Below are 27,154 nucleotides of genomic sequence, written 5' to 3' on the forward strand. Positions count from 1 at the left end.
ACACTTAACCATCTGGCAATCTGACGGACTAATCTGGGTATGGCTGATGCCAGAAGAACGCTACCTGCCCGGATGCACAGTGCCAACTGTAAAGTTTGGTGGAGAAGGAATAATGGTCTGGGGCTGTTTTTCATGTTTCGGGCTAGGCCCCTTAGTTCCAGTGAAGGGAAATCTTAGCGCTACAGCAAACAACGGTATGTTCTAGACTATTCTGTGCTTCTAACTTACTGGCAACAGTTTGGCGAAGGCCCTCTCCTGTTTCAGCATGACAATGCCCCCGTGCACAAAGCGAGGTCCATACAGAATCAGTTTGTCGAGATTGTTGTGGAAGAACTTGACTGGCCTGCATAGAGCCATGACCTCAACCCCATCGAACACCTTTGGAAGGAATTGGAACGTCGACTGCGAGCCAGGCCTAATCGCCCAACATCAGTGCCTGACCTCACTCATGCTCTTGTAGCAGAATGGAAGCAAGTTCCCGCAGCAATGTTCCAACATCTAGTAGAAAGCCTTCCCAGAAGAGTGGAGGCTGTTATAGCAACAGATGGGGGACCAACTCCATATTAATGCCCATGATTTTGAAATGAGAAGTTCGACGAGCAGGTGTCCACCTACTTTTGGTCATTTAGTGTATGTTCCTACACCTGGACAACATGGGCCTGGGAGGCTCACAGGGATATTGTTATCCACTGTGCTCTACCAATGATCCATTTTTCAACTCAATACTTCTTGTCATTTAAACTTTAAAACTGCAAAGCTTTCTCTGCTGCAACAACAAAAAATCTCTCTGCACCATGATGGAATGTGTAGAATTGCAGGAAATTATCTCTCCGATGCCAAGAGATGGGCCTTTAAAAGGTTCCTTCCCAGGGAGCCAGACTTGGTTCGTCCCGATGGCATAGTAAAACTCCTTGTATGCTATGTTTTGTCTATTTCGAGTTGTGTCCTGATTTTGAGGCGGTCCCTGATTCATTTGTTATCATAAAAAAAAAGGGACCCCGACCTCAAGAAATCTAAGAACCCCTGGCCCAAAGAACATGCCCCATGTACTGGTGAGCATAACAAACTGGTTCGGTGACCCAATTAGCTACACTCTTGTTTTCCAAAATTGTTTTCTGTGGCCTGTGTTGGCTCTGTGCGTTAGGGTTGATGTAATGCAGACATTTCAGAGACTCCCTGCCTGCCTATAACAATACCCTCCTTCAGTTACCATGCAGGGCTACTGGATGAAGCAGGGCCTTTGTGTGGCTGCTGCTACGTTTGTTGGGGTCCTTTTGTGAGACTAGGACTGAGCAAGCCGGTCTGTTCAGCCACACACACACACACACACACACACACACACACACACACACACACACACACACACACACACACACACACACACACACACACACACACACACACACACACACACACACACACACACACACACACACACACACACACACACACACGCACGCGTGCTCTCTCTCACACACACACACACACACACACACACACACACACACACACACACACACACACACACACACACACACACACACACACACATACAGAATAGCCATATAGGACTATAGGAGAGAGAACACAGAGAGAGTGTGAGATAGAGAGAGTAAGTGAGTGTGTGTGTGAGGTAGAGAGAGTAAGTGAGTGTATGTGAGGTAGAGAGAGTAAGTGAGTGTGTGTGAGAGTGATTGAGTTAGAGACAAGAAGAGAGAAAGGAAACCATTTAGAAAACACTTACAGAGGTTCATTGTCTTTTTTGTGTGTTCATATCCAAACTGCCTCTATCTACACCCTTTCCCTTTCCCTTTCTCCCTCCCTCTCTTCCTTACTATCCCATACCCACTCTTTCAATCTCCTGTACCATAACGCTCTCTCGCTCTCTCTTCCTCTGCCTCCCACAATATCACTCTCAAACGAACGCTTTCTCTTTCTCCCTTTTTCCTTCCTGTTCTGCCTTCCTCCCTCAGAACCTCCCATCTCGACACAGCGTCCTTCCCTCTGCTCAATCAGCAGCCTTCCTTCTGCAGAGAGGCAGAGGGTCTTCTAACGTTTTACTTCTTGTATTGAGGTTCTTCAGCTCTTGTTCTTGTGGAGGTCTTAGCCGTGGCTTCCAGTTAAGGTTACTTCTAAGACAGAACCCCCCGTATTCCCAGGTTTACCGTATAAGAGAGCGAGAGAGAGAGAGGAGAGGGTGCAGCAATATTTAAGATTTAAGACACTGTTACTTTAGGGAAAAGTTCATATGGACTCTTTCTTGAGAAGAAAAAAAAAACCCGGCTGAGAATCAACTGAACTGGTGTCCATTTCAAGTATTTGTTTTAAAGCACTTATTGAGAATAGCTTCTAATATGGCACGGTAGCAAAAATAAGGTCTTAGTTTGACGTGAGTGTCTACCACTGTTTTGGTCAAAACGTGTAAAGCGTCTATGAGTATGACCCACTGTGTGCAGCATTCCTCCCCTGGTGGTGGGGTCACACTCTTTTTGTCTCCCCACCCTCCCAAATACTGTGACACACATGACATCACATGACTTGTCTTCCGCTAAGGTCATCATGGCAACACCTACATGTTATGAACGGTGCTTAGAAGCTCAACTTATTTATGGATTTAGGAGTAATCCGATTAAGTCATGTCACCGTCAGTCACTGTCTCAAGGAAATCAACACCCAGCCCGAGTGAGTCTCGATCCTCACACACCTGACACTTTCAACGATGGCTGCCAATTTCATTTCAAACCAGACAATTTCCATGTTTATAAATTCAATTACATCTAGGTTTCCCCTAGTAGCAGTCTGAAGAAAGTCCGTTTTGGGTTGCGGCTAAAGTCTGGCTTGTGACAATAAATATGTTTTTTTTTATTTTTTTTATCACATTTTATTGGTCACATACACATATTTCACATGAAAATTCAAGGCTTTCATTTAGGTTCAGAATTCAAAAAAGTATGTCCATATTTGAGGACCAGTCTTTCCGAGCATGTAGCAGAATGAAAGGCCCATTCTGTAATTTACGGCTGTGAGTATCACATCTGGCCGTGATTGGGAGTCCCATAGGGCGGCGTACAATTGGCCCGGCATCGTCCGGGTTTGGCCGGGGTAGGCCGTCATTGTAAATAAGAATTTGTTCTTAACTGACTTGCCTAGTTAAATAAAGGTTCAATTAAAAAAATACTAAAAATCACAGACTCAGCCTTTAAAGTGTGACCTGTGACAGGTCTGGAGAAACCCTGCTTTTTTAACAGCTTATAGAGCAGGTTGCCAGAGGCATAGGGAGAACAGAGGCATGTTGTATGTCACACTAGTCTGTGGGTTTGCGGTGTCTGACAACCTGTTAAACACGTAGAATTGCGTTCAGCATTCACCAGCCACATAACCTAATCATAGACACCTAGGCTGCGGGCAAATATTTGTTTGGATGGGATTCAACTATTAATAATGATACATACAGTACTTGTGGGAAACTGTGTGATATTCCATTCTTCCAGATACATCTAAGTTACTCTGATCCTTCTTCATGTCAAAATGGAGCCTTTGAATCCAAATTTCTATCTACACACACCTGAAGGGCACTTTCCCTAGTTATCTGGCCTCCTATGCCAGCCAGCTTTCTAGCCTCTCCTACTATTCTCTCATACTCACAAAGGCCTATAAGACACGGCTGGTGAATGAGACCACCAGAATTAGTTTCCTTCCAGAATCACTGTTTATTTCTGGGCTTTTCCTTCTCCTTCATCCTCTCCATTGAACACCAATGGGACAAACACGCCAGGACTTGTTTCGTTAGCTGGTCGACTAGCTGCCAGCCATGGCTCAGGCTAGATTGTGCTTTCCCTTACAAGAGAATCAAAGCATTTAAGTTGAACTTCTAACTATCCTTTGATGCTTTTCATTGTCTTTGGAGAGAGAATGATAGCAGTTAGGTCTCTGCCCAACACCAATCAAATACACATTTAATCTTAGCGCTTTCTTAGCAGTGAAGGAAAGGTTTATTGGCCTGAGGTTACTTGGCTACCACGGCTGGAGAATCCCATTGTGTCCAGTTCCATCGGAACCCTTAACCTCTGACTCCTTGACCTTAGCTTCATCCACTATCTATTGTCTGCAGGTTGCCCCTGACAACCTTCGAAGTCCAAAGAATGACTCTGTGGCTTTTTATGTTTTCGTCCACCTGTCGGGGTGTAAGTTTATAGCTGCGTCAGTGTTATTGTCATTGCTCATGTTGTTCTGTTCAGTCAAGCCATGGGAATGTCACAATTCTATTGCATCAATGTGCCAAGACATGTCCTCAGTTATTGTGCCAAATTCTAACACAGATCAGATTGGATAGTGATTCCCAACTAGACGTTGTGGAGCTAAGAAAGCTATACTATATATGCTGCAGCATTACTGTAGTACATTTGTATTCAAGTCTGTTGATACTGAGGTTTGTGTTTGAATCTGTTACCATATTAGCCAGAATTCTCTGCTTTGAGGATTAATTTGAAGCTAGTCTGAACAGGATTATTTGTTCATAAAATTATAAGTGGTTCTAATAAACTCACTCTTAAGAAAACAGTTTGGTTTACGATCGGACTTGACCAAGCACACCCTGGAACGGAGTTTGCTGATTTCCAGACAGAAGAGAACAATGAGGCATCTACCATTGACCTACATTGGAGAACTGCTGCCTGCCATGAGAAATCAATGAATGATGTCATAGGAAATAGAATCGCAAGTTTACACCATGGCTTCAATACTTTATTCTTTTCAAACCAACCACAATATTACAAAATATTAAGTGCCGCATGTCAAACAAAGACAGTTGCTTTTTTACAAATCGTCAGTATTAAAAACATAAATGATTTCAGGAAAAAAAAATATAAATACAAATTAAATTCTGTACAGTTACAAAAAATTATGCACAATAAAACATTTTAAATAAACAATTTTTGTATTCAAATTGTCTACAAATCTACAACTTTAAAAAACACCCATTTCCCAACCTTCCACACACACACACAAACAAACCACACGCACACAAAATATTCAAGTTTGTTAGGACAGGACAATTGACTTTACCCGCATTGGGGAAGAGGCAGAAAACGCACCAACATGGAATTCATGCTCAAAAACGTCGAGATGGGTTTTGTTCAGTTTGGTGCGAACACAGCCCAGTCTAAAAGACAGAGGGAGAAATTTGACCATGGCGTGTAATTTCGGCTATGTCTCCCAGGTTTAAACTACCACACCAAGCCTTCATACATTTTTTATTATTACAAAAACAGAAAAAAACAAAGTGCTCTTTGTTCCCTATTATGGGTGTATGGCGAGCGTTCAACACACAAACCACCATTTAATCAAAGACTTCATCTCGTTTCAAAAGAAGTGGGAAATTAAAATAGCCCTTTAGTTCATTTTAATTACTGCCTAAATCAAAACACCCAGATGTTGTGGCGTATTATTATCCTTACTAGATTATTTCCTTGGAAATACAAGGTCATTTGTTACTATGAATTCCAGATACTACAAAACACCGATCAAATGCATCTTGATAGAGAAGCTTCACGATGTGAAACCCAGCTGCCGATTCCCAAGAGCAAAGCATGATACTCTAGTCCAGGGGTGTCAAACTCATTCCACGGAGGGCCTAGTGTCTGCAGGTTTTTGGTTTTTCCTTTCAATAAAGCCCTAGACAACCAGGTGTGGGGAGTTCCTAACTAATTAGTGATGTTAATTCATCAATCAAGTACAAGGGAGGAGCGAAAACCCGCAGACACTCGGCCCCCCGTGGAATGAGTTTGACACCTGTGCTCTAGTCAGTCACATATCGACTAGGGATCACCACGTAGATGGAGAATATCAGTCACCAAAAAGACCCTGGCTACGTCCCAAATCGTACACTATCCCCTATGACCTCTGGTCAAAAGCAGTGCGCTATATAGGGCACCATTTGGAATGCAGTTCTGCGTCTTTGGCTATGGGTCCAGAACCGCGTCTAACGAACCTCTATTACAGGGGTGTCAAACTCATTTCACGGAGGGCCGAGTGTCTGTTGGTTTGAGTTATTTCCTTCCAATTTGTGTCCAATTAAGACCTAGACAAGCAGGTGAGGGGAGTTCCTAACTAATTAATGACCTTAATTCGTCAATCAAGTACAAGGGAGGAGCAAAAACCTGCAGATACGCCATGGAATGACTTTGACACCTGTGCTCTATGATTAGATGTGGACACATTCTGGCATGGGAGACAGAATACTTCACCATCTGACCTTCCATAAAGCTTGAGGCTCGATGTAGTGACCAGGTCAGGTCCCCAATATAAACAGATGTCTTGGGAACACCCGACAACTACACCCTACCCGTACTCCTACACCTCGTTGAAACGTCACATTAAGTTAGCGCCACAGACTCCATGTTTGGTACCTGGGTCGTGATCAGTAGGGCCCTATATTTCAAATAAGTTTTGCAGCGGACAAAGGAAATCTGTGTTCTTATTGGAGACAGTAGTACCTCCCCGTTTCACTTCGGTTTTAAAACATACACTGAGTGATTCAACCTTCTGAAGCTGGCAAGTTACAGCTGACATAATACAATGCTGCCCCCTAATGGCCAAAGATACGCACTATAAACATTTAGACTTTTGAAGTCACAAAGAAACCCTGAGAGTTATTAATATAACACCCCCAACCCAAAATGCCAGAGTTTATTTTTTTGCTGATCATCAGATATGCATTAAAAAAAAAATGTGCTGTGTCTATATTTTCAAACAGCACATAGCATTTTCACACAGCATAGAAACGAGACGGACACAAACTGTCCACTATACAAATACACAAACCACAACGCCGAGAGCTTCATAAGCTGGACACACACAGCGCACAGAAACACACAGACCAGTGTCAATCCAGGCACTACCCTAAATCCAAACCCAAAAAGTATACACATGTATATACAAATGAACAGACACAAGGGGCCCGTTTTAGACAAATCATTAACGTGGAACAGACATGGCTAAAGCAAAGGTTGATGGCTTCATAGTGTAACATTTCCCCTCACCCCATACCTCTACAGAAAACACTACTCCTCCTTGAATAGGGACAGGAGTTTTCCCTTGACCAGTTATAGCCTATATTATATATACTCTGAGCCCTAGTTATTATAACTAGGGTTCAGAGTTGCTTCAGGTCAAGTAACGTGGTCGTAACTAGGCTATAATCCCATCCGCTCTCTCCCTCCCTCAGCTCTGGAGCAGGTCTCCCAGGTCGTAGGTGTCGAAGAAGTCGGACACGCCCTCGCCGTCCTCCAGCCCCCAGAGGTAGTCGTCGTGGTCGAGGTGCGGAGAGAAGCTGACGAAGGGGGCGCTGGGGTCGGGGGTGAACCCGGGGCCCGGGAGCTGGTCCTCTGTCATCTGGAGCAAGCTGGGGGGAAGGCCCAGGAGGCCCTCTACGTCCAGGAGGGTGGTGGTGGTGGTGTTTGGGAGGGATACTGACGCAGGTCTGGAGAGTTCAGCTATAGGGAGGGCGGAGAGGGAGCGAGGGTGTGTTAGCGACTGGACACCCCTTTACAACACACGGGACTGTTTAGAGGAGGGTGCAACGGTACAGAACGTACAGAGGGAAAGGTATTGTGTAGAACAGCTACGACTGTCTGTCATGTAGAATTGGAAATCGTATCAGGTATATTCATTCTATTGCTATCTGCAACGTTCAGGACTTTTCACATCACTGATGTATCAGACAAGACAACACAGCCCCCCCCCCCCCCCCAGTTCAGCTTACCTTCCATGGGCTCCTGCTTGACGTCGGTGTATTGGGGCTCCTGTTTGATAGTGGTGTACTGTGGTGGTGCCATGGCGAGGGAGGGGGTGGCAGTGTGACCCAGGGGGTGGTGAGGGGAGTCTTTCCTGGGGGTGGTGGTGTTCTTGACGGGGCTGGCATCCTCCAGGCCCTCCTCGGGACAGAGGTACACCTCGATGGGGCCGTTCTTACTTTTTAGGTAGATCTGTTGGGAGCCCTGTGGGTACAGGACAACAGGGAGATGTAGCAATGATGCACCACAGGAAGTGAGGGATAGTGAGCAGGATTGGTAATTGAATGGGCTCGGTTTCAAAATGTCAGAAGGGTAAAGTGTCTTTTTGTTATACAAGAGGATTGGCTTAGTAAGAAAGTGTGTGGCATATCCTTGTAAGGAAGAGGTACAGGGACTGACGTTAAGGTCTGAAAGGCTCTCGCCCATTGGGCAGGTCAGGAGTTTTTGGGGTTATGATGACCTGCCCGGAAATGTAAAGACGACTGGAATTCTTTGTCATTTGTTTGTTATCACTAATTAAAAATCACTTGTCCAATGGGGCAACCACAGAGCAGGCCCAACGTGCACACCCATGTCACTTGCTCCAAGTAATAGGGGCGGCAGGTAGCCTAGTGGTTAGAGGGTTGAGCCACTGTTCCCCGGTAGGCCGTCAACCTTAAAGGTTGCTGGATCGAATCCCTGAGCTGACAAGGTAAAAAAATGTCGTTCTGCCCCTGAACAAGGCAGTTAACCTTAACCCACTGTTCCCCGGTAGGCTGTCAGTGTAAGTAAGAATTTTATTCTCGGACTTGCCTAGTTAAATAAAGGTTACACATAGGGCAATCCTTGGAACAGTCACTGTGTCCTTTTTCACGTCTGCTTAAGCTGTACTTCAGCTGTTCAGTTGGCAGAAAACATTTTTCAAACGGTCAGGTACTAACTGAACTTGTCCAGTAAGAAAAGTAATTGCTGTTGTCTGTTACAAAATGTTTTACTACGGTGTGCCCAAATGAACACTACCCAGCTCTCTATCTATGACTAGATGACCACTCACCCCCGAGGACTCAGGCACCTCCAGCTTGGTTTCTGATGGGGCCTTGACGGCGATGACCGTCTGGTCCTGCAGGCTGGTTATAGACCTGATGTCCTGGTAGGTGACGTAACCTAGTTGTCCCTGGTTGTCCCCGTGTTCGGTCAACTCCTTGAGCTGGGTGCTGCTGGACGTGATCAGGTCTTCCAGGGCCTTCTCGGCCCTCTCCAGCTCTCCCAGCTCCTTCCTCAGGGCGCACGACTTCTCCCCGCTGCTGGCCGAGCCCGCGAACACGCCACCCACCCTAATAAAATTGTTTCGATTTTTATGATGAGCCACTACAGGAGTACATACATTGTACATCATGGTATAGATAGATCACGGTCAGGTGAAGTTGGAACTTTCCATACTTTAAATAAACGATTGTCTTTCGATTACAGAGCAAGGTGGACCCATCAATATATCAACAAGGAGTAGAGGCTAAGGAGTTGACAATGGAACTGGGCCCACCTCCTACAGCCGAAGAATGAGAAGTTACTTATCCTAAGTGTTGACTCGTCCTTAGTGTTGACTTGTCCTAAGTGTTGACTTGTCCTAAGTGTTGACTTGTCCTAAGTGTTGACTTGTCCTAAGTGTTGACTTGTCCTAAGTGTCCTACTCACATCCACTGGATGTTGTTCTTGGACTTCTTGCGGATGAGCTGCACGCCCTCCAGCACGTTGGTGATGTCATAGATGCGTCTCTTCTGCACCTCGAGGACCTCGGTGGCCCAGTTGAGGTCCAGCACGCCGTCAGGTGACTCGCTCAGCAGGCCGACAAACTTCTTGGTCAGCAGACCCAGGGAGGTGTCGTAGCGCGTCCGCTCGCCGGGGGACTTGGGCGCTGAGGGTCATAGGTCATACAAGAGATGGGGTCAGAGAGTGGATTTGTGTACGGTGGACTATACATATGTGAACTCAATATTATGGATTGGGAAAAGATCTACATGTAGCTTGTGTGTTTGAGTATGAAGAATGTAAGGGTGATTATGCTGTCTCGCTTTAAGCAAACCGTCACTTATTTGGTAATGAAGACAGTAGGGGACAGTCTTTTTTTCACTGATGCAGACACTCACTTTTGGGACTAGGGATTCTGGCTGTGGCCACACTCCCCTTTCCTTTGGGAGTCCTGAAGTCTGGGAGGTAGAGGGGGTCCTCCAGGTCCAGCTTCCTCTTGGCCTATGGGGGGGGGGGGGGGGGGGGCACAAAGAAGAGGAAAAAAGGGGTTAAAGACAGCTTGAGAAGGAGTATGTGTCCCAATAATATCCCCTTTCTCCTGAAGTTTGCACTCGTTCACTACTCCCCACACATGTCAAATCACTGGATGGACAACGTAGGAGGCATGGGCTAGAGAGTTTTGCACTATATATCTCCAACCAATAACTTCCTTTCAAAAAGGGGAGTGAACAAGTGCACACTTTGTGAGAAAGGACAGATTATTAGGATGCAGGGAGTCTATTGGAACCATTCCCCAGTTTGAATGCTTAACAAGTCCACTTGACATGTAACTATGTCCTATAGAGCTGTAGATCATGAGGATAGGATGGTCGCAGGCCATAGAATAAAGCCCAGCCCATCCACTGTGGTGTGAGATCTGTGCTGCCAGTATGCTAATGCTAATTGGGGCTGTTGAAAAGCGACAAGTCGTAATTGTGGTGGTGGTCTCAAGAACTGTGACAAAGGCCATAACATTCTCAAGCACTTCTAATGGGGGGAGTGTGTGTGTGTGTGTGTGTGTGTGTGGGACCGCCCCACTGCCCGCCAAACGCCACTCACTGACCACATCCCCCTGTTTCTTCTCCTCCTCCTTTCCCCCATGACCCCCTCACCCCCCCCCCCCCCATGACCCTCTCACTCCTCCTTTTCCCCCCCATGACCCCCTCACTCCTCCTTTTCCCCCCATGACCCCCTCACTCCTCCTTTTCCCCCATGACCCCCTCACTCCTCCTTTCCCCCCCATGACCCCCTCACTCCTCCTTTTCCCCCCCATGACCCCCTCACTCCTCCTTTTCCCCCCCATGACCCCCTCACTCCTCCTTTTCCCCCCCATGACCCCCTCACTCCTCCTTTTCCCCCCCCATGACCCCCTCACTCCTCCTTTTCCCCCCCCATGACCCCCTCACTCCTCCTTTTCCCCCCCCATGACCCCCTCACTCCTCCTTTTCCCCCCCATGACCCCCTCACTCCTCCTTTTCCCCCCCATGACCCCCTCACTCCTCCTTTTCCCCCCCATGACCCCCTCACTCCTCCTTTTCCCCCCCATGACCCCCTCACTCCTCCTTTTCCCCCCCATGACCCCCTCACTCCTCCTTTTCCCCCCATGACCCCCTCACTCCTCCTTTTCCCCCCATGCCCCCCTCACTCCTCCTTTTCCCCCCATGACCCCCTCACTCCTCCTTTTCCCCCCATGACCCCCTCACTCCTCCTTTTCCCCCCATGACCCCCTCACTCCTCCTTTTCCCCCCATGACCCCCTCACTCCTCCTTTTCCCCCCCATGACCCCCTCACTCCTCCTTTTCCCCCCCATGACCCCCTCACTCCTCCTTTTCCCCCCATGACCCTCTCACTCCTCCTTTTCCCCCCATGACCCCCTCACTCCTCCTTTTCCCCCCCATGACCCTCTCACTCCTCCTTTTCCCCCCATGACCCCCTCACTCCTCCTTTTCCCCCCCATGACCCTCTCACTCCTCCTTTTCCCCCCCATGACCCCCTCACTCCTCCTTTTGTCCTCTTTTCTTTAAAGAACACACAGGCAGCCTGCCACATTCCCAACCATCACATTTGACACTCCTTACACGAGGCCTCAATCAGTAGGTGACCTGACCAAGACACACACACACATAAACCACCTATACACACCTCCGATTTTGCATCACACGTATTCACCACTATGCTAAGGTCATTTTAACTGACTGCTATTATCTCACAGAACAAAATCTATAAGATCTCCAAAGCCTGTGTTTGCCTCAAACCTTATTTTCAGGGATGGCTGGACGAACCAGAGGTCACTCGTTTCCAGGTTTTAGAACTACAAGCTGGCGAGCTCTATTAGACAATGCTGTGCGGATCTGATCCCACCTCCCGTTTTAACCTTGCAACCTCAGTGGGAATGATACCTGCCAATCAACATTGTCCCTGACGCTTGGTTGTGGCTAACTCCCGTTGTTGTACAGACTAGTATGGCAAGCAAGCGATTGTGATAATGTAACTTATACCATGGAAAAGGTATAACCTACTTACAGTATATGTTTGCATCAAATGACCTTCTCCTTTAAAGTCGTGTAATGATTATTAGTGCTGAGCGATTAACGGAAATGTAGGATATTTTTCGGTTTTTAAACAACTAATCGACTGACATTTGTTCACTTATTTTGAATTCCATTTCGTTCAGTATTTTTCTGTGAGCTCAACGTACACATTGCGCCGTTTCTGTAGACAGATCTGAACTGTGCGGTGTAGTAGAAAGCTGTTGTTTCCAACAGACCAATATTCCTCAGAGTTTAGCGCAGAAAACGTGGTAATTACTACAATTCCCATAATCCATTGCGCGCCTACCGTTCTGTGTTTTTCGTTGTTGGAATATGCCTGCTACCTAAAAGAGACAGGAGAATTCCGATAGAGAGGGATAGAGAGCAGTTGCTTCTCGAGGAATCTCTACCTGAAAAAACACGATCTAAGTGATTGATAGAAGTCATAAAAGCATACAAAAACATTTTTGTTTTTGTTTTTTGTGATTTTGTCAGACAGCATAGGCAGCAGCTCTACAAAAAATGAAGGTCAAGTAATGTGAATAAATGATGGTTACTAACTGATAATCAGTAATGGGCAGTGACTACCATCATGTGACTTTTATTAGGCCCAATTGTTTTATTCGGTGTTGTTACAGCATTCAACCCACATAATGCGCGGTGCATTCAATGTAAAAAAAAAATTTAATAGAAACCGGAGACTATTTTCTTATACTCGAACTGAACCTGAACCAAGCTCAAAATACTAATCGCTCAGCACCAATGAGTATATATATAGGCCTAGTATTTGTCTACTAGTATTTGTCTTACAAAATACATCAGTGACACCATTTAGGAGATTCAGGTTGTGAGCATAGTGTTTCTGATCAGGTTGACAATGGTCTTCTAATGCATGTCTGGTTACAGTAACATCTTTAACGCACATCGTTTCCCGCTTGCTTCCAGAGAAGCGTAGGCCATGGAAAGAGAGAAATTAAAACTACAACCGAAGTCTAACAGATCTAACGTTCAAACGTTTTCTAACTTAGGATGTATGGATTTGATCCAGGTATTTTCACTGTTGAACAAGCGTGTATCACCTGCACTAAAATATGTCAGGGTTAGAATGTAAGGATGCTGTGCCTTTCTGCTGCTGGAAGAGGACTGCAGATGGTTTATTATTGTTAGACACGCCGAATCCAAAATGGGAGGTTTAAAAAAATTATGAGGTAGTTTTCAATCCTCCGGAACGCATCTTTAATAGGACTTCAGAACACCCCCATACTGCAGCAATGGTATGCCCCCACTCCATTCCAACACACTAAATTAGGACCAGATTATAATGTGCTCAGTGGCAGTGGAGGGGAACCAAGCAGAACATTGAACATCTGCCCTGGGGTACCGCATGTACTGCTGGTTGAAAACCGAGAGGGAAGTGGTGTTACCCCCCCCCCCCCACAGATGTGCGTGTGTGTGTGTGTGCGTACACACACACACACACACACACACACACACACAACTCCATAACCCCATAAATCTCGTTTTACAAACCGCACAACCACACACGCCAGATCACAGTTGGAGAGAGGGCATGTCAAATGAGACTATGCTCTGCTTCAGTGTGGCTACAGACACAACCCAGCATGTGCCACGAAGGCCACATGTCCACAAGCTACAAATCAAACCATGGTATAAACTATGTGACGCATGTCATGATCTGACGCTGCAATAGGCCTTATGGACTAAGTAAAGTCATTACAGTACAACTAGACACACAGACTACAGGGTAGAATTAAACAAATGTGCAGTTTTAACTTTCACCTAAGGTTATAATTGCACTGGTTCTCTTTTTTTCTAACCAGGAATAGGTTTGAATCCAGGCTGTATCACAACTGGCTGTGATTGGGAGTCCCAGAGGGCGGCGCACAATTGGCACCGCGTCGTCCGGGTTTGGCCGGGGTAGGCAGTCATTGTAAATAAGAATTTGTTCTTAACTGACTTGCCTGGTTAAATAAAAAAAGAGGGAAAAAAAAGGGTCTGGAAAAACTCCTCTCTCTTAGTAAAACCCATACTTTACTACAGTAGATCTGAGAATGTGAGCAGCATGTGGCTTTGAATTGAACCATGAGAGAGAGAGGGACAAAGGATGACATTGTCCCTCTGTCCTCCACCACACGTCCACCTGTCTGTCAGTGACATATGGCACAGCCACACACAGCAGGTGGCAGGGAAAGACAACAAGAGGACCTGTCTAACCCTTCTAGCACACACACACACACTCACACGTTCATTTCAGGGGTTACTATATATTGCTATTACTAGGCTAGATTATAGTCGAATTACTCTACTCGTCTTTCACACACAATCGCATCGGTTAAGATTTTCATTAGTAGTCTATCAGTAAGCCTGCTACTTATGGTAAATACAAAACAATCCATTCGTAATAATGATCAATTTATTGTCTAGTAGAGGGCTTGTTTGTTCCCCTCTAACTTGTTCAACCTGTATTAAGACATGATTTCTCCTTTTGACCAATAAAGAGGAAGGAAATGGCCAAGTGGCTAACTAGAGGAGCGATTGAGTAAAAGGTAGCACCGATCCCACTCTTAAACTCTTTTCAGGCTACCTCATGGATTAAACATGTGACCCCCTGTGTCATCTTCTGGAGACTGGTCTAAATGCAACTGGTCAATTAAACCCCAGAGAAGATGACATGTGGTGGTTAAAATGGCCGCCTTGCATTGCATCTAACTCGAATGGGCCTCCCCTTGAACATTTCACCACAGTTTTGACCTGCAGCGGCCCGGCTTAGGCCTGTGAGTTTGTGTTTGTCGTGAGGTTTTGAATGGGGAGTCAGCGCTTTGCCTTTTGGCGTGGGAAAATGCAAGGCCTATGTCAGCTAGCGTACCACAGGCGAGGGGGGAAGGAAAAAAATACAAAAATCACTCAACCACCAAATGCTAACACAAAGTTATGTACAGAGAGACACAGAACATAACGAATCACACACACACACACACACACACACACAATAAATTAAGCTAAAAGAATGTCATGCTCAAACATAGTGAGTTAACAGCTAACTACAGCAATTGTCAACACATTAGCAGGCCATTGCTGGCGATCTACTTTAAGTACATTTACATGGTCCCGTGTGGCTCAGTTGGTAGAGCATGGTGTTTGCAAGGGTTGTGGGTTCGATTCCCACAGGGGACCAGTGTGAAAAATATGTATGAAAATGTGTTTACTTATATTGACAAGAGTGTCTGCCGAATGACAAATGTATTTCAATACACCGAGTCACTCCTTCACAATCAATTCTTTATCTCCATGACACATTGTGTCATGTCTCAACCCACAGCCGTTATTGCCTCATTCTAAGACAGCGACTAAGCGTCTTCCCCCTAAACGTGCATGTAAGTTCAGCTGTCCTTCCACGCCTCGAACTCACGCCATTTCAACAGATATGACTGGATATTCCTCCAGAGGCATTTCACAAATCTGTGTCACATGAACCAAATGGTTTCAACAGACTCACTTCTAGCTACTGGTGTGTGTGTGTGTGTGCGCGTGTGTAAACCTTCTCTCTCTTCAAACGCCGGTTCAGTTACGTAGAACCTAACTGCCAAGACAAGGACAAGTTTCAATATGTGTGACAAAAAGACCGAGCTAGCCTACCGAGCTAGCCTACGTCCCTCACACATAAAAGACGGCCCCGTTCCCCATGCTACTGGGGCATGGAGCAGGCCAAAAAGAGAAGAGGGAACTCAAGATAACAGAGAGAAAGAGAGGCTGGAGTGTAAACAAGGGGCAAAGTGGGCAATCTCACAGCCCAGCACCCTGAGCCTGAATAGAGGCTGACCATGGGGTCCCAGAGAGGGGTGAGGGCATAGGCAATGATGACATGAGGTAGTGATGTGTGGGGGTGAGAGAGATCAGGGGGTAGCTAGCACGTCACCTTCAGCACTTTATTTTCTACATTGTAGAATAATAGTGAAGACATCAAAACTATGAAATAACACATGGAATCATGTAGGAACCAAAAAAGTGCTAAACAAAATTAAATAGATTTTATCTTTGAGAATCTACAGTAGCCACCCAAAGAGTAGCCACCCTTTGCCTTGATGACAGCTTTGCACACGCTTGGCATTCTCTCAACCAGCTTCATGAGGTAGTCACCAGGAATGCATTTCAAATAACAGGTGTGCCTTGTTAAAAGTTACTTTGCAAAATTTCTTTCCTTCGTTTCCACCTTTATTTAACCAGGTAGGGCAGTTGAGAACAAGTTCTCATTTACAACTGCGACCTGGCCAAGATAAAGCAAAGCAGTGTGACAAAAACAACAACCCAGAGTTACACATGGGATAAACAAACGTACAGTCAAAAACACAATAGAAAATCTATGTACACTGTGTGCAAATGTAGTAAGGTTAGGGAGGTAAGGCAATAAATAGTAGTGGCAAAATAATTACAGTTTAGCATTAACACTGGAGTGATGGATGTGCAGATGATGATGTGCAAGTAGATACTGGGGTGCAATAGAGCAACAAAAATAACAATATGGGGATGAGGTAGTTGGGTGTGCTACTTACAGATGGGCTGTGTACAGGTACAGTGATCGGTAAGCAGCTCTGACAGCTGATGCTTAAAGTTAGTGAGGGAGATATAAGTCTCCAGCTTCAGTGATTTTTGCAATTCGTTCCAGTCATTGGCAGCAGAGAATTGGAAGGAAAGGCGGCAAAATGAGGTGTTGGCCAGCCAACGAGAGCATACAGGTTGCAGTGGTGGGTAGTATATGGGGCTTTGGTGACTAAACGGATGGCATGGTGATAGACTACATCCAATTTGCTGAGTAGAGTGTTGGAGGCTATTTTGTAAATGACATCGCCGAAGTCAAGGATCGGTAGGATAGTCAGTTTTACGAGGGTATGTTTGGCAGCATGAGTGAAGGAGGCTTTGTGCTGCGAAATAGGAAGCCGATTCTAGATTTAATTTTGGATTGGAGATGCTTAATGTGAGTATGGAAGGAGAGTTTACAGTCTAACCAGACACCTAGGTATTTGTACCTGTCCACATATTCTAAGTCAGAACCGTCCAGAGTAGTGATGCTAGGCGGGCAGCAATTGGTTGAACAGCATGCATTTAGTTTTACTAGCATTTAAGAGCAGTTGGAGGCCACGGACAGAGTGTTGTATGGCATTGGTCCTATAGCGACATAACCTGAAAGGCCACTCAGCAAGGAAGAAGCCACTGCTCCAAAAACGCCATAAAAAAGCCAGACTACGGTTTGCAACTGCACATGGGGACAAAGATTGTACTTTTTGGAGAAATGTCCTCTGTTCTGATGAAACAAAAATAGAACTGTTTGGCCATAATGACCATCGTTATGTTTGGAGGAAAAGGGGGAGAGTTGCAAGCCAAAGAACACCATCCCAACCGTGAAGCATGGGGGTGGCAGCATCATGTTGTGGGGGTGCTTTGCTGCAGGAGGGACTGGTGCACTTCACAAAATAGATGGCATCATGAAAAGGGAAATTATGTGGATATATTGAAGCAACATCTCAAGACATCAGTCAGGAAGTAAAAGCTTGTTTGCAAATGGATCTTCCAAATGGACAATGACCCCAAGCATACTTCCAAAGTTGTGGAAAAATGGCTTAAGGACAACAAAGTCAAGGTATTGGAGTGGCCATCACAAAGCCCTGACCTCAATCCTATAGAAAATTTGTGGGCAGAACTGAAAAAGCGGGTGCGAGCAAAGAGGCCTACAAACCTGACTCCGTTACACCAGCTCTGTCAGGAGGAATGGGCCAAAATTCACACAACTTATTGTGGGAAGCTTGTGGAAGGCTACAAGAAACGTTTGTGCTGGTCAAGGGCAGTGAAGTCTGGAGTGAAACAAGGGCTATATCTGAACTTAGTTCTACATTTTTTTTTTAATGGGGCATGCTTAAGATGGTGAGGAAAGCACTTTTAAAGAACAACCAGGCATTCTCTACTAACGGGACGAGGTCAATATGCTTCCAGGATACCCGGGCCAGGTCGATTAGAAAGGCCTGCTCGCTGAAGTGTTTTAGGGAGCGTTTGACAGTGATGAGGGGTGGTCGTTTGACTGCGGGCCCCTTTCGGACGCAGGCAATGAGGTAGTAAGCACTGAGATCCTGGTCGAAGACAGCAGAGGTTTATTTAGAGGGCAAGTTGGTCAGGATGATATCTATGAGGGTGTCCATGTTTACAGATTTAGGGTTGTACATGGTAGGTTCCTTGATAATTTGTGTGAGATTGAGGGCATCTAGTTTAGATTGTAGGACTGCCGGGGTGCTAAACATATCCCAGTTTAGGTCACCTAACAGAACAAACTCTGAAGATAGATGCGTTTGAGTCAATCAGTTGTGTTGTGACAAAGTAGGGGTGGAATACAGAAGACAGCCCTATTTGGTAAAAGACCAAGTCCATATTATGTCAAGAACAGCTCAAATAAGCAAAGAGAAACAACAGCCCATCATTACTTTGAGACATGAAGGTCAGTCTATCTGGAACATTTCAAGAACAAGAAAAGTTTCTTCAAGTGCAGTCACAAAAACCATCAAGCGCTATGATGAAACTGGCTCTCATGAGGACCGCCAAAGAAAAGGAAGATCCAGAGTTACCTCTGCTGTAGAGGATAAGGTCATTAGAGTTACCAGCCTCAGAAATTGCAGCTCAAATAAATGCTTTACAGAGTCAGCTGTTCAGAAGAGACTGCATGAATCAGGCCTTCATGGTCAAATTGCTGCAAAGAAACCACTACTAAAGGACCCCAATAAGAAGAGACTTGCTTGGGCAAAGAAACACAAGCAATAGACAGACCGGTGGAAATCTGTCCTTTGGTCTGATGAGTCCATATTTCCGATTTTTGGTTCTAACCGCCATGTCTTTGTGAGACGCAGAGTACGGATGATCTCCGCATGTGTAGTTCCCACCGTGAAGCATGGAGGAGGAGGTGTGATGGTGCTTTACTGGGGATACTGTCAGTGATTTGTTTAGAATTCAAGGCACACTTAACCAGCATGGCTACCACAGCATTCTGCAAAGATACGCCATCTCATCTGGTTTGCGCTTAGTGAGACTACAATTTGTTTTTCAACATGACCCAACAAACACCTCCAGGCTCTGTAAGGGCTATTTGACCAAGAGGGAGAGTGACAGAGTGCTGCATCAGATGACCTGGCCTCCACAATTATTTTATTTATTATTTCACCTTTATTTAACCAGGTAGGCCAGTTGAGAACAAGTTCTCATTTACAACTGCGACCTGGCCAAGATAAAGCAAAGCAGTGCTACAAAAAACAGAGTTACATGGGATAAACAGATGTACAAACAAAAGTACAGTACAATCACCCGACCTCAACCCAATTGGGATGGTTTGGGATGAGTTGGACCGCAGAGTGAAGGAAAAGCAGCCAACAAGTGCTCAGCATATGTGGGAACTGCTTCAAGACTGTTAGAAAAGCATTACAGGTGAAGCTGGTTGAGAGAATGCCAAGAGTGTGCAAAGCTGTCATCAAGGCAAAGGGTGGCTACTTTGAAGTATCTAAAATATATTTTGATTTGTTTAACACTTTTTTGGTTACTACATGATTCCATGTGTACTTTCATAGTTTTGATGTCTTCACTATATTCTACAATGTAGAAAATAGTAAAAATAAAGAAAAACCCTTGAATGAGTAGGTGTGTCCAAACTTTTGACTGGTCCTGTATGTGTCAAACTGAAACCTGAGAGCACTCCTTGACCTTCCGTCTTGTTTTTCAACTCGGGAGTAAAACTCTTGTCGAACATTTACGAGTTAGTTGTAGTATCATCCTCACAGGAAACAGTATTTCACAGCACGCCAATCACTCAAACATCATAGCAGCAACCACTATAAATATGACACAGGTTATCTATAATGAACTATTAACTCTCTAGATTTAGCTTCCACTTGAGTGTAGGAGTGCCCTAATACAATATCAAAGTGAATATGACTAGTATGATGTTGACGTTTGACCAGTTGTAAGTATCCATGACAACCTGTGAAGCGGTCCTGTATGGCTCAGTTGGTAGAGCATGGTGCTTGCTCCGCCAGGGTTGTGGATTCAATTCCCGGGGCCACCCATACATGCATGCAAGCGTGACTGTAAGTTACTTTAGATAAAAGTGTCTGCAAAATGGCATCTATTATATAAGTATCTGTGAGTGACCCATTTTTGAGATCAAATTCTACTCCCATTTTCCCCAATGAGAATGACTTCAGCAGGGAGAAGGATAACGGCTCGTTCAGTGTAACCCAAAGTGTTTACGAGTTACAGGGCATGGCAAGAGGATGTCCTGCTCTACCACTTCTTCTGACACTTATCATTACCAGGTTTCCAGGGCAAGTATAGCCAGGCCCCAGTTATAGGCTATAACTAGTTGTAACTTGTAATCTAGCAGTAACTAGTTTTATAACAACATGTTCCTGGTCATTAAAAGTTCATGGTCCTAATCCTAAAAGTAGGATAGAGAGGGGCGATGAATGATCGCCTGACCTAGTGCCTTGGTCAGACTTGGCCTAGAATAGGAAGTAGACATTAGGACAATGGCGAGTAATACACGAAGGAAATTGCATTAGCCCAGACATGTGACGAGCCAAGTTAATGTCATTGTATTAGCGCAAAGCACAGGAGTAGTGTTCCCCTCAATATTTAGTCCTAAAGACAATATCAGCCTGGACGCACACACTGAACCCTGGGTGTGTGTGTGTGTGTTAATCAGCAACATGTCATTATCTCCCTTAAGACTACTCCTCTGTGTGTGTGTGTGTGTGTGTGTGTGTGTGTGTGTGTGTGTGTGTGTGTGTGTGTGTGTGTGTGTGTGTGTGTGTGTGTGTGTGTGTGTGTGTCATGTTTGAACATACAAATTGTGTCAGCTCCCAAGAAAAGTGAGTGATTGTCCAGCTGTGACCGGTGACCTTTGTGGATGGACACAAACAGGTTGAGCCGGGTGTATATGACCTGGCTTGGTTGGTTAGTGACAGCTGGGGGCTATGGCTAAACAATGGGTTAAGCTAAATGGCATTTTTCAGCAAATTACTTGCATTGGCTGATTGGGCATTATGAAATAAGTTCCCTGTCCAGGTGGTGCAGTTCCTCATTCATGTAAGGTTTAACTAACATGGTCCAAGTACATCAAGACAGTCGTGAAGAGGGCACGATAAAACCTATGCCCCCTCAGGAGACTGAAAAGATTTGGCATGGGTCCTCAGATCCTCAAAAGGTTTTACAGCTGCACCATCGAGAGCATCCTGACAGGTTGCATCAGTGCCTGGTACGGCAACTGCTCGGCCTCCGACCGCAAAGCACTACAGAGGGTAGGGCGTACGGCCCAGTACATCAGCGGGGACAAGCTTCCTGCCATCCAGGCGGTGTCAGAGGAAGGCCATAAAGATTGTCAAAGACTCCAGCCACCCTAGTCATAGACTGTTCTCTCTGCTACTGCACGGCAATCAGTACTGGAGCTCTAAGTGTAGGTCCAAGAGGCTTCTAAACAGCTTCTACCCCCAAGCCATAAGACTCCTGAACAGGACTTTTGCATTGCCCCCCCCCCCCCCCCCTCCTGCCCCCCCCCCCCCCCCTCCTGCCCCCTACACTGCTGCTACTCTCTGTTATCTATACATAGCCACTTTAATAACTCTACCTACATGTACATAACTACCTCAATTACCTGTACACAAGTTCCCCCGCACATTGACTCTGTACCAGTACCCCCTGTATATAGCCCCGCTATTGTTATTTACTGCTGCTCTTTAATTATTTGATATTCTTAGCTCTTACTTTTTGAACCATACATTGACATGTAGAATGAGAAATCACCCTGTGTTTGACAGTTTTTAAAATGTCAAGCACAACTCGGATGAATATTCATACCGGTGGAATGTAAGAATATTTTGCCCATAAGTTGGCGTATTGTATAGTCAGTAACGTTAATTATCAAGTGGATAACAGTAATATCGATTGTTGGTAGTTAAAAAAACATTTTTAAAAGTCTTACCGGGAGTCTGCCGGAGGGTCTGATGGGTTTAGCTTCAGGTCCATGGGGAGTTCCATAGAGGCAGTTCACCCTTTGTTCGGCCGCTGTCGTGTTGCAGATTTGGGTGAAGTATCCAGCCCGTACAGAGCTCATCGGTGAACTGCATAACCCGGTGCTGAAGAATTCGGTCTTCACTCCAGACAAAACTTTATTCTGTGAACACGACAGCCCTCCTACAGCACCTCGGCCAGACGCAGGAGAAACGCCTTTGGGCAGCCGCATCATTTTAATAAATTTAAATAACGACTGTGTTCAAATCAAAATACGTTTAGCTACTAGCAAAACACAAATATTCCAGAAAACTGTATTCACGACAGTGAATGAAAGGAGTTGGGAGTCTTTCCGATACGAACTGGAAACGATGTCTCACAATTCGTAACTAGTTTGATAAAAGTCCGAAGAATTTCATAAAAATACTATTTAGTTAATGATGTGCAAAATGCACAAGTGAAATACCTAATCACCAGAGATATCCTTTGTTTGAGTATTTTCTGAAGTTAAACGACTTGCATTGCAACCGATATTATACTTGATGTGTCCAGTTGAGAGAAAATGTAGACGTTGCCTAGCTAGCTAATGATTTAATAGCTAAATAAATAAACAACAAGTATATTTGCAAGTCCAGAATGGGCAAACTTTGAAGTTTACGTCTTGAGAAGCAGAATCCTCCAGAAATACAAAGTTTAGGATTATTCTTCAGATTTTCCGTAGAGAAGATACTGCCACGGTCCGGTTCTCTGTCCAGCTAAAAAGCTTAGCTCTTGATACAAGGGAATTGGAGTTCGGAAGAACTGCTTTTTTAGCGCCAAATTTCGTCCCGCGAAATTTGGATCTCCCGCGGTTAGAGCGCATCTTTGATTGGTCCAAAGCGACTTCGATTGTTACATTGCGCATATATTTGCATAAAACAGTTGGCGCGGGGCGTACCCAGCCTTAAAGGAATAGTATGTCTATGTGTGGTCATTTTAAATAATAACATGCTTTTATAACCTACTGATAAGCAGTACGACATGAGGAGCAAATGCATCTAGATATTATTTTATTTCCTCTCTATAGAGTAAAGTACGATTATGTAGGCCTAGTCAACCCGGATGTTATTATAGACCCGCTTCATAATATCTCCTTGTAAGAAAAACTCCTCTGAATCAAATCAGCCTTCCTTTTAGTAAACAGTGTATTTCATATCCTCAATAAAACAATCAAGTGAAGTTCTATGTGATAATCGAATGACATCTGCTTCTCACTAGTTCACAAAGAGAACAGGAATCATTCCTTGAAGACATGCCCCCCTCCCACAAGCCTCCAGATATGACACATATATATTGGCCCCTCTTATAATGCAAATTTCACATGAAGTCCTATTGCTAGTCTAGTCTGATCCCAGATCTTTGTTCTGTCTTGACAACTCCTATACTCATTGTCATGATAAACATGGCAAAGGCCATAGGAGTTGGCTATACAGCGCTCAAGAAATACAGTGAGCCAAATGTGTTGAGAAATGGGCAACTCACATCGACGAGTTGATAATGGCCTTGGCGATGTGTCTGTATAATTAGCTAATTGTGCATACATCTAGCCTGATGTAGTTGGCAGACACACTGCAGTGACTTTCCCATGCATGTGGTGACACTACTCCAGTGCATTTGGAAAGTATTCAGACAGATTGACTTTTTCTACATTTTGTTACATTACAGCTCATCAATTTACACACAATACCACACCATAATGAAAAAGCTAAAACAGGTTTTTATACATTTTTATAAAAAATGTAAATATTACATTTGCATAAGTTTTCAGACCCTTTACTCAGTACTTTGTTGAAGCACCTTTGGCAGCGATTACAGCCTCGAGTCTTGTTGGGTATGACGCTACAAGCTTGGCACACCTGTATTTGGAGAGTTTCTCCCATTCTTCTCTGCAGATTTTCTCAAGCTCTATCAGGTTGGATGGGGAACGTTGCTGCACAGATATTTTCAGGTTTCTCCAGAGCTCGGGTTCAAGTCCGGGGTCTAGTTGGGACACTCAAGGACGTTCAGAGACTTGTCCCGAAGCCACGCTTGCGTTGTCTTGGCTGTGTGCTTAGTGTCGTTGTCCTGTTGGAAGGGAAACCTTCACCCCAGTCTGAGGCCCTGAGCGCTCTGGAGCAGTTTTTCTTCAAGGTTCTCTCTGTACTTTGCTCCGTTCATCTTTCCCTCGATCCTGACTAGTCTCCCATTCTCTGCTGCTGAAAAACATCCCCACAGCATGATGCTGCCACCACCATGCTTCACTGTATGGATGGTGCCAGGTTTCTTTCAGATATGACGCTTGGCATTCAGGCCAAATCTTGGTTTAATCAGACCAGAGATTCTTGTTTGTCATCGTCTGAGAGTCCTTTAGGTGCCTTTTGGCAAACTCCAAGCGGGCTTTCGTGTACCTTTTACTGAGGAGTGGCTTCCGTCTGGCCACTCTACCATAAAGGCCTAATTTGGCGTGCTGCAGAGATGGTTGTCCTTCTGGAAGGTTCTCCCATCTCCACAGAGAAACTCTGGAGCTCTGTTAGAGTAACCATCAGGTTCTTGGTCAACTCCCTGACCAAGGCCGTTCTCCCCCGATTGCTCAGTTTGGCTCTAGGAGTAGTCTTGGTTGTTCCAAACTTCTTCCATTTAAGAATGATGGAGACCACTGTGTTCTTGGGGACCTTCAATGCTGCAAACATTTTTTGGTACCCTTCTGCAGATCTTATATAGAAGGTGTGTGTCTTTCCAAATCATGTCCAATCAATTGAATTTACCACAGGTGGACTCCAATCAAGTTGTAGAAACATCTCAAGGATGATCAATGGAAACAGGATGAACCTGAACTCAATTTCGAGTGTCATAGCAATGGGTCTGAGTACTTATATAAATAAGGTATTTCTGTTTTTTATTTTTAACACATTTGCAAACATTTCTAAAAACCTATTTTCGCTTTGTCACTATTGTGTCTAGATTGATGAGGAGGGAAAACATGTATTTAATCAATTTTAGAATAAGGTTGTAACGTAACAAAATGTGTAAAAAGTCAAGGGGTCTGAATACTTTCCGAATGCACTGTATATAGGCTATGTTGTAAACAGGAGCAAAACTACTGGTTCAAGAGGAAACTACTACATTATAAACAGCTGCAGGTCCTGTATTGAAATGTTACTCAGGGAGAGATCTTGCAGTGTGTGTGTGTGTGTGTGTGTGTGTGTGTGTGTGTGTGTGTGTGTGTGTGTGTGTGTGTGTGTGTGTGTGTGTGTGTGTGTGTGTGTGTGTGTGTGTGTGTGTGTGTGTCTCTGTGTGTGTGTGTGTGTGTGTGTGTGTGTGTGTGTGTGTGTGTGTGTGTGTGTGTGTGAGTGTCTCTGTGTGCATGCATGCATGGTGTCTCTGTGTGTGTGTCTCTGTGTGAGTGTCTCTGTGTGAGTGTCTCTGTGTGAGTGTCTCTGTGTGAGTGTCTCTGTGTGCATGCATGCATGTGTTTGTGTGTGTGTCTCTGTGTGTGTGTCTCTGTGTGTGTCTCTGTGTGAGTGTCTCTGTGTGAGTGTCTCTGTGTGAGTGTCTCTGTGTGCATGCATGTGTTTGTGTGTGTGCCTGTGATCCAGTCAGCATGCTGGGTTGTTTGCTCCCTGCAAAGTGAGGGTCTGTTAATCTGTTTCTGTGTTTGCACCCATTTGCTTTTGGCCCTATAATGATAGTGTGAAATACCTCACAATATGGGGTCCAAATAAATAGACACAAACAGGTGCTGTCAAGCTCTATTATATGCAGTTGGCCTGATGATTTCCATAATGAAATGTGTTACAAAGCCAACAAAGCAGCAGGTCTCTCATGTCTCTCAGGCTTATATCAATTCATGCTCAATTATATTACAAAAATGTATGTACAGTATAGCCCTGTGTTACATTTCCCCCCCTGCTTGGTTTATCTAGCTAAAGCTAGTCGCATTCACTATTAGTATTTATGTCGCGTTCATTCACTAGCAGTGTTCATGTCTCATTCATTCACTTGCAGTGTGTATATCTGATAACACTTTTAGTTATCAGATAGTCTACAAGTCTACAGCAGACATCGACATGCCATGGAAATACAGTATCCCCATGTTGTGGTTCCGTGAGGCATATTATATTTACACAGCAATAGCCCAAAGCATAAAGAGTGATACTATCTACAGACCTGTTTCAACACGTTTAAGCTAGTTTAATTGTATCTCATTTACTGAGCTTTTACACTTCTTCTCTTGTAGTTCTTCGGCATTCAAGTTCATGACTGAGTGTGGGCAGGGGAAGGGAGGGGATGACAGATGGTTAATGTGACTCGTTATTGTTTTCTTTGTACTCCTCTGTCAATATAAATGAAATCAAATCAAATTGTGATCACAAATAAAATAAAATAAAGATTATCTAGGTTTGGCTGTTGTTTAGTAAAAAAAAAAAATCTAATGTATACAGGCCTTTCGGGTGCCTGCGTTCCCCGCCAATTTAAACTAGCCTACAGCTACTAATATTTGAGAACAATGATTAGATAAATGAGAACAAACAGACATTACATTAATTTACATACGAATTCTATGTTTTTTATTATTAGATCTCCATGCTGGCCATAAACTGCTGAATGTGGTGCTCCTGGGGGCTGGAGAGCTAAGTGACAAGAGACTGGACACATCATTTAGCCTACCATGCCACCTGCTGGCCAAATACGGCATCTAGCACAGCCATTGGCCCATCATAGGCACGCAACACACACAACAATGGCTGTGTTACAGAGGCAGCGAATTTCTGATATTTTTCCACTAATTGGTATTTTAACCAATCAGATCATCATTTGCCAATAATTGGGAAAAAGATCAGAACTGGGCTACCTGTGTAAACGCAAGCTAATGGGCCTGAGACAGCAGTGTCCAGAGGGATCTAGTACAAAGCAAGATCAATGACTTAGCAAGCTAACTTGCCAAAATATTCTGAAATAACGTTTTATTTTTTTAGAAAGATATGCATGAAA

The 27,154-nt window shown here is 44.7% G+C and overlaps 1 protein-coding gene across 1 annotated transcript; it reads right to left on the reverse strand.

Moving 5' to 3' along the window:
* Positions 1 to 4,737: 4,737 nt before the first annotated feature.
* On the reverse strand, positions 4,738 to 26,520 carry LOC129812581 (transcription factor E2F2-like). The gene is made up of 6 exons (XM_055864252.1): positions 22,116 to 26,520; positions 9,917 to 10,019; positions 9,465 to 9,684; positions 8,827 to 9,106; positions 7,763 to 7,997; positions 4,738 to 7,493 (listed from the first exon to the last, which is right to left on the reverse strand). The coding sequence occupies exons 1-6, from the start codon at positions 22,377 to 22,379 to the stop codon at positions 7,222 to 7,224; spliced, it is 1,374 nt and encodes a 457-aa protein (XP_055720227.1). The 5' UTR covers positions 22,380 to 26,520; the 3' UTR covers positions 4,738 to 7,221.
* Between the last annotated feature and the right edge of the window lie 634 nt (positions 26,521 to 27,154).

The sequence above is a fragment of the Salvelinus fontinalis genome, chromosome 16 (genome assembly GCF_029448725.1).
Source record: "Salvelinus fontinalis isolate EN_2023a chromosome 16, ASM2944872v1, whole genome shotgun sequence".
In the NCBI taxonomy this organism is placed as follows: Eukaryota; Metazoa; Chordata; class Actinopteri; order Salmoniformes; family Salmonidae; genus Salvelinus; species Salvelinus fontinalis.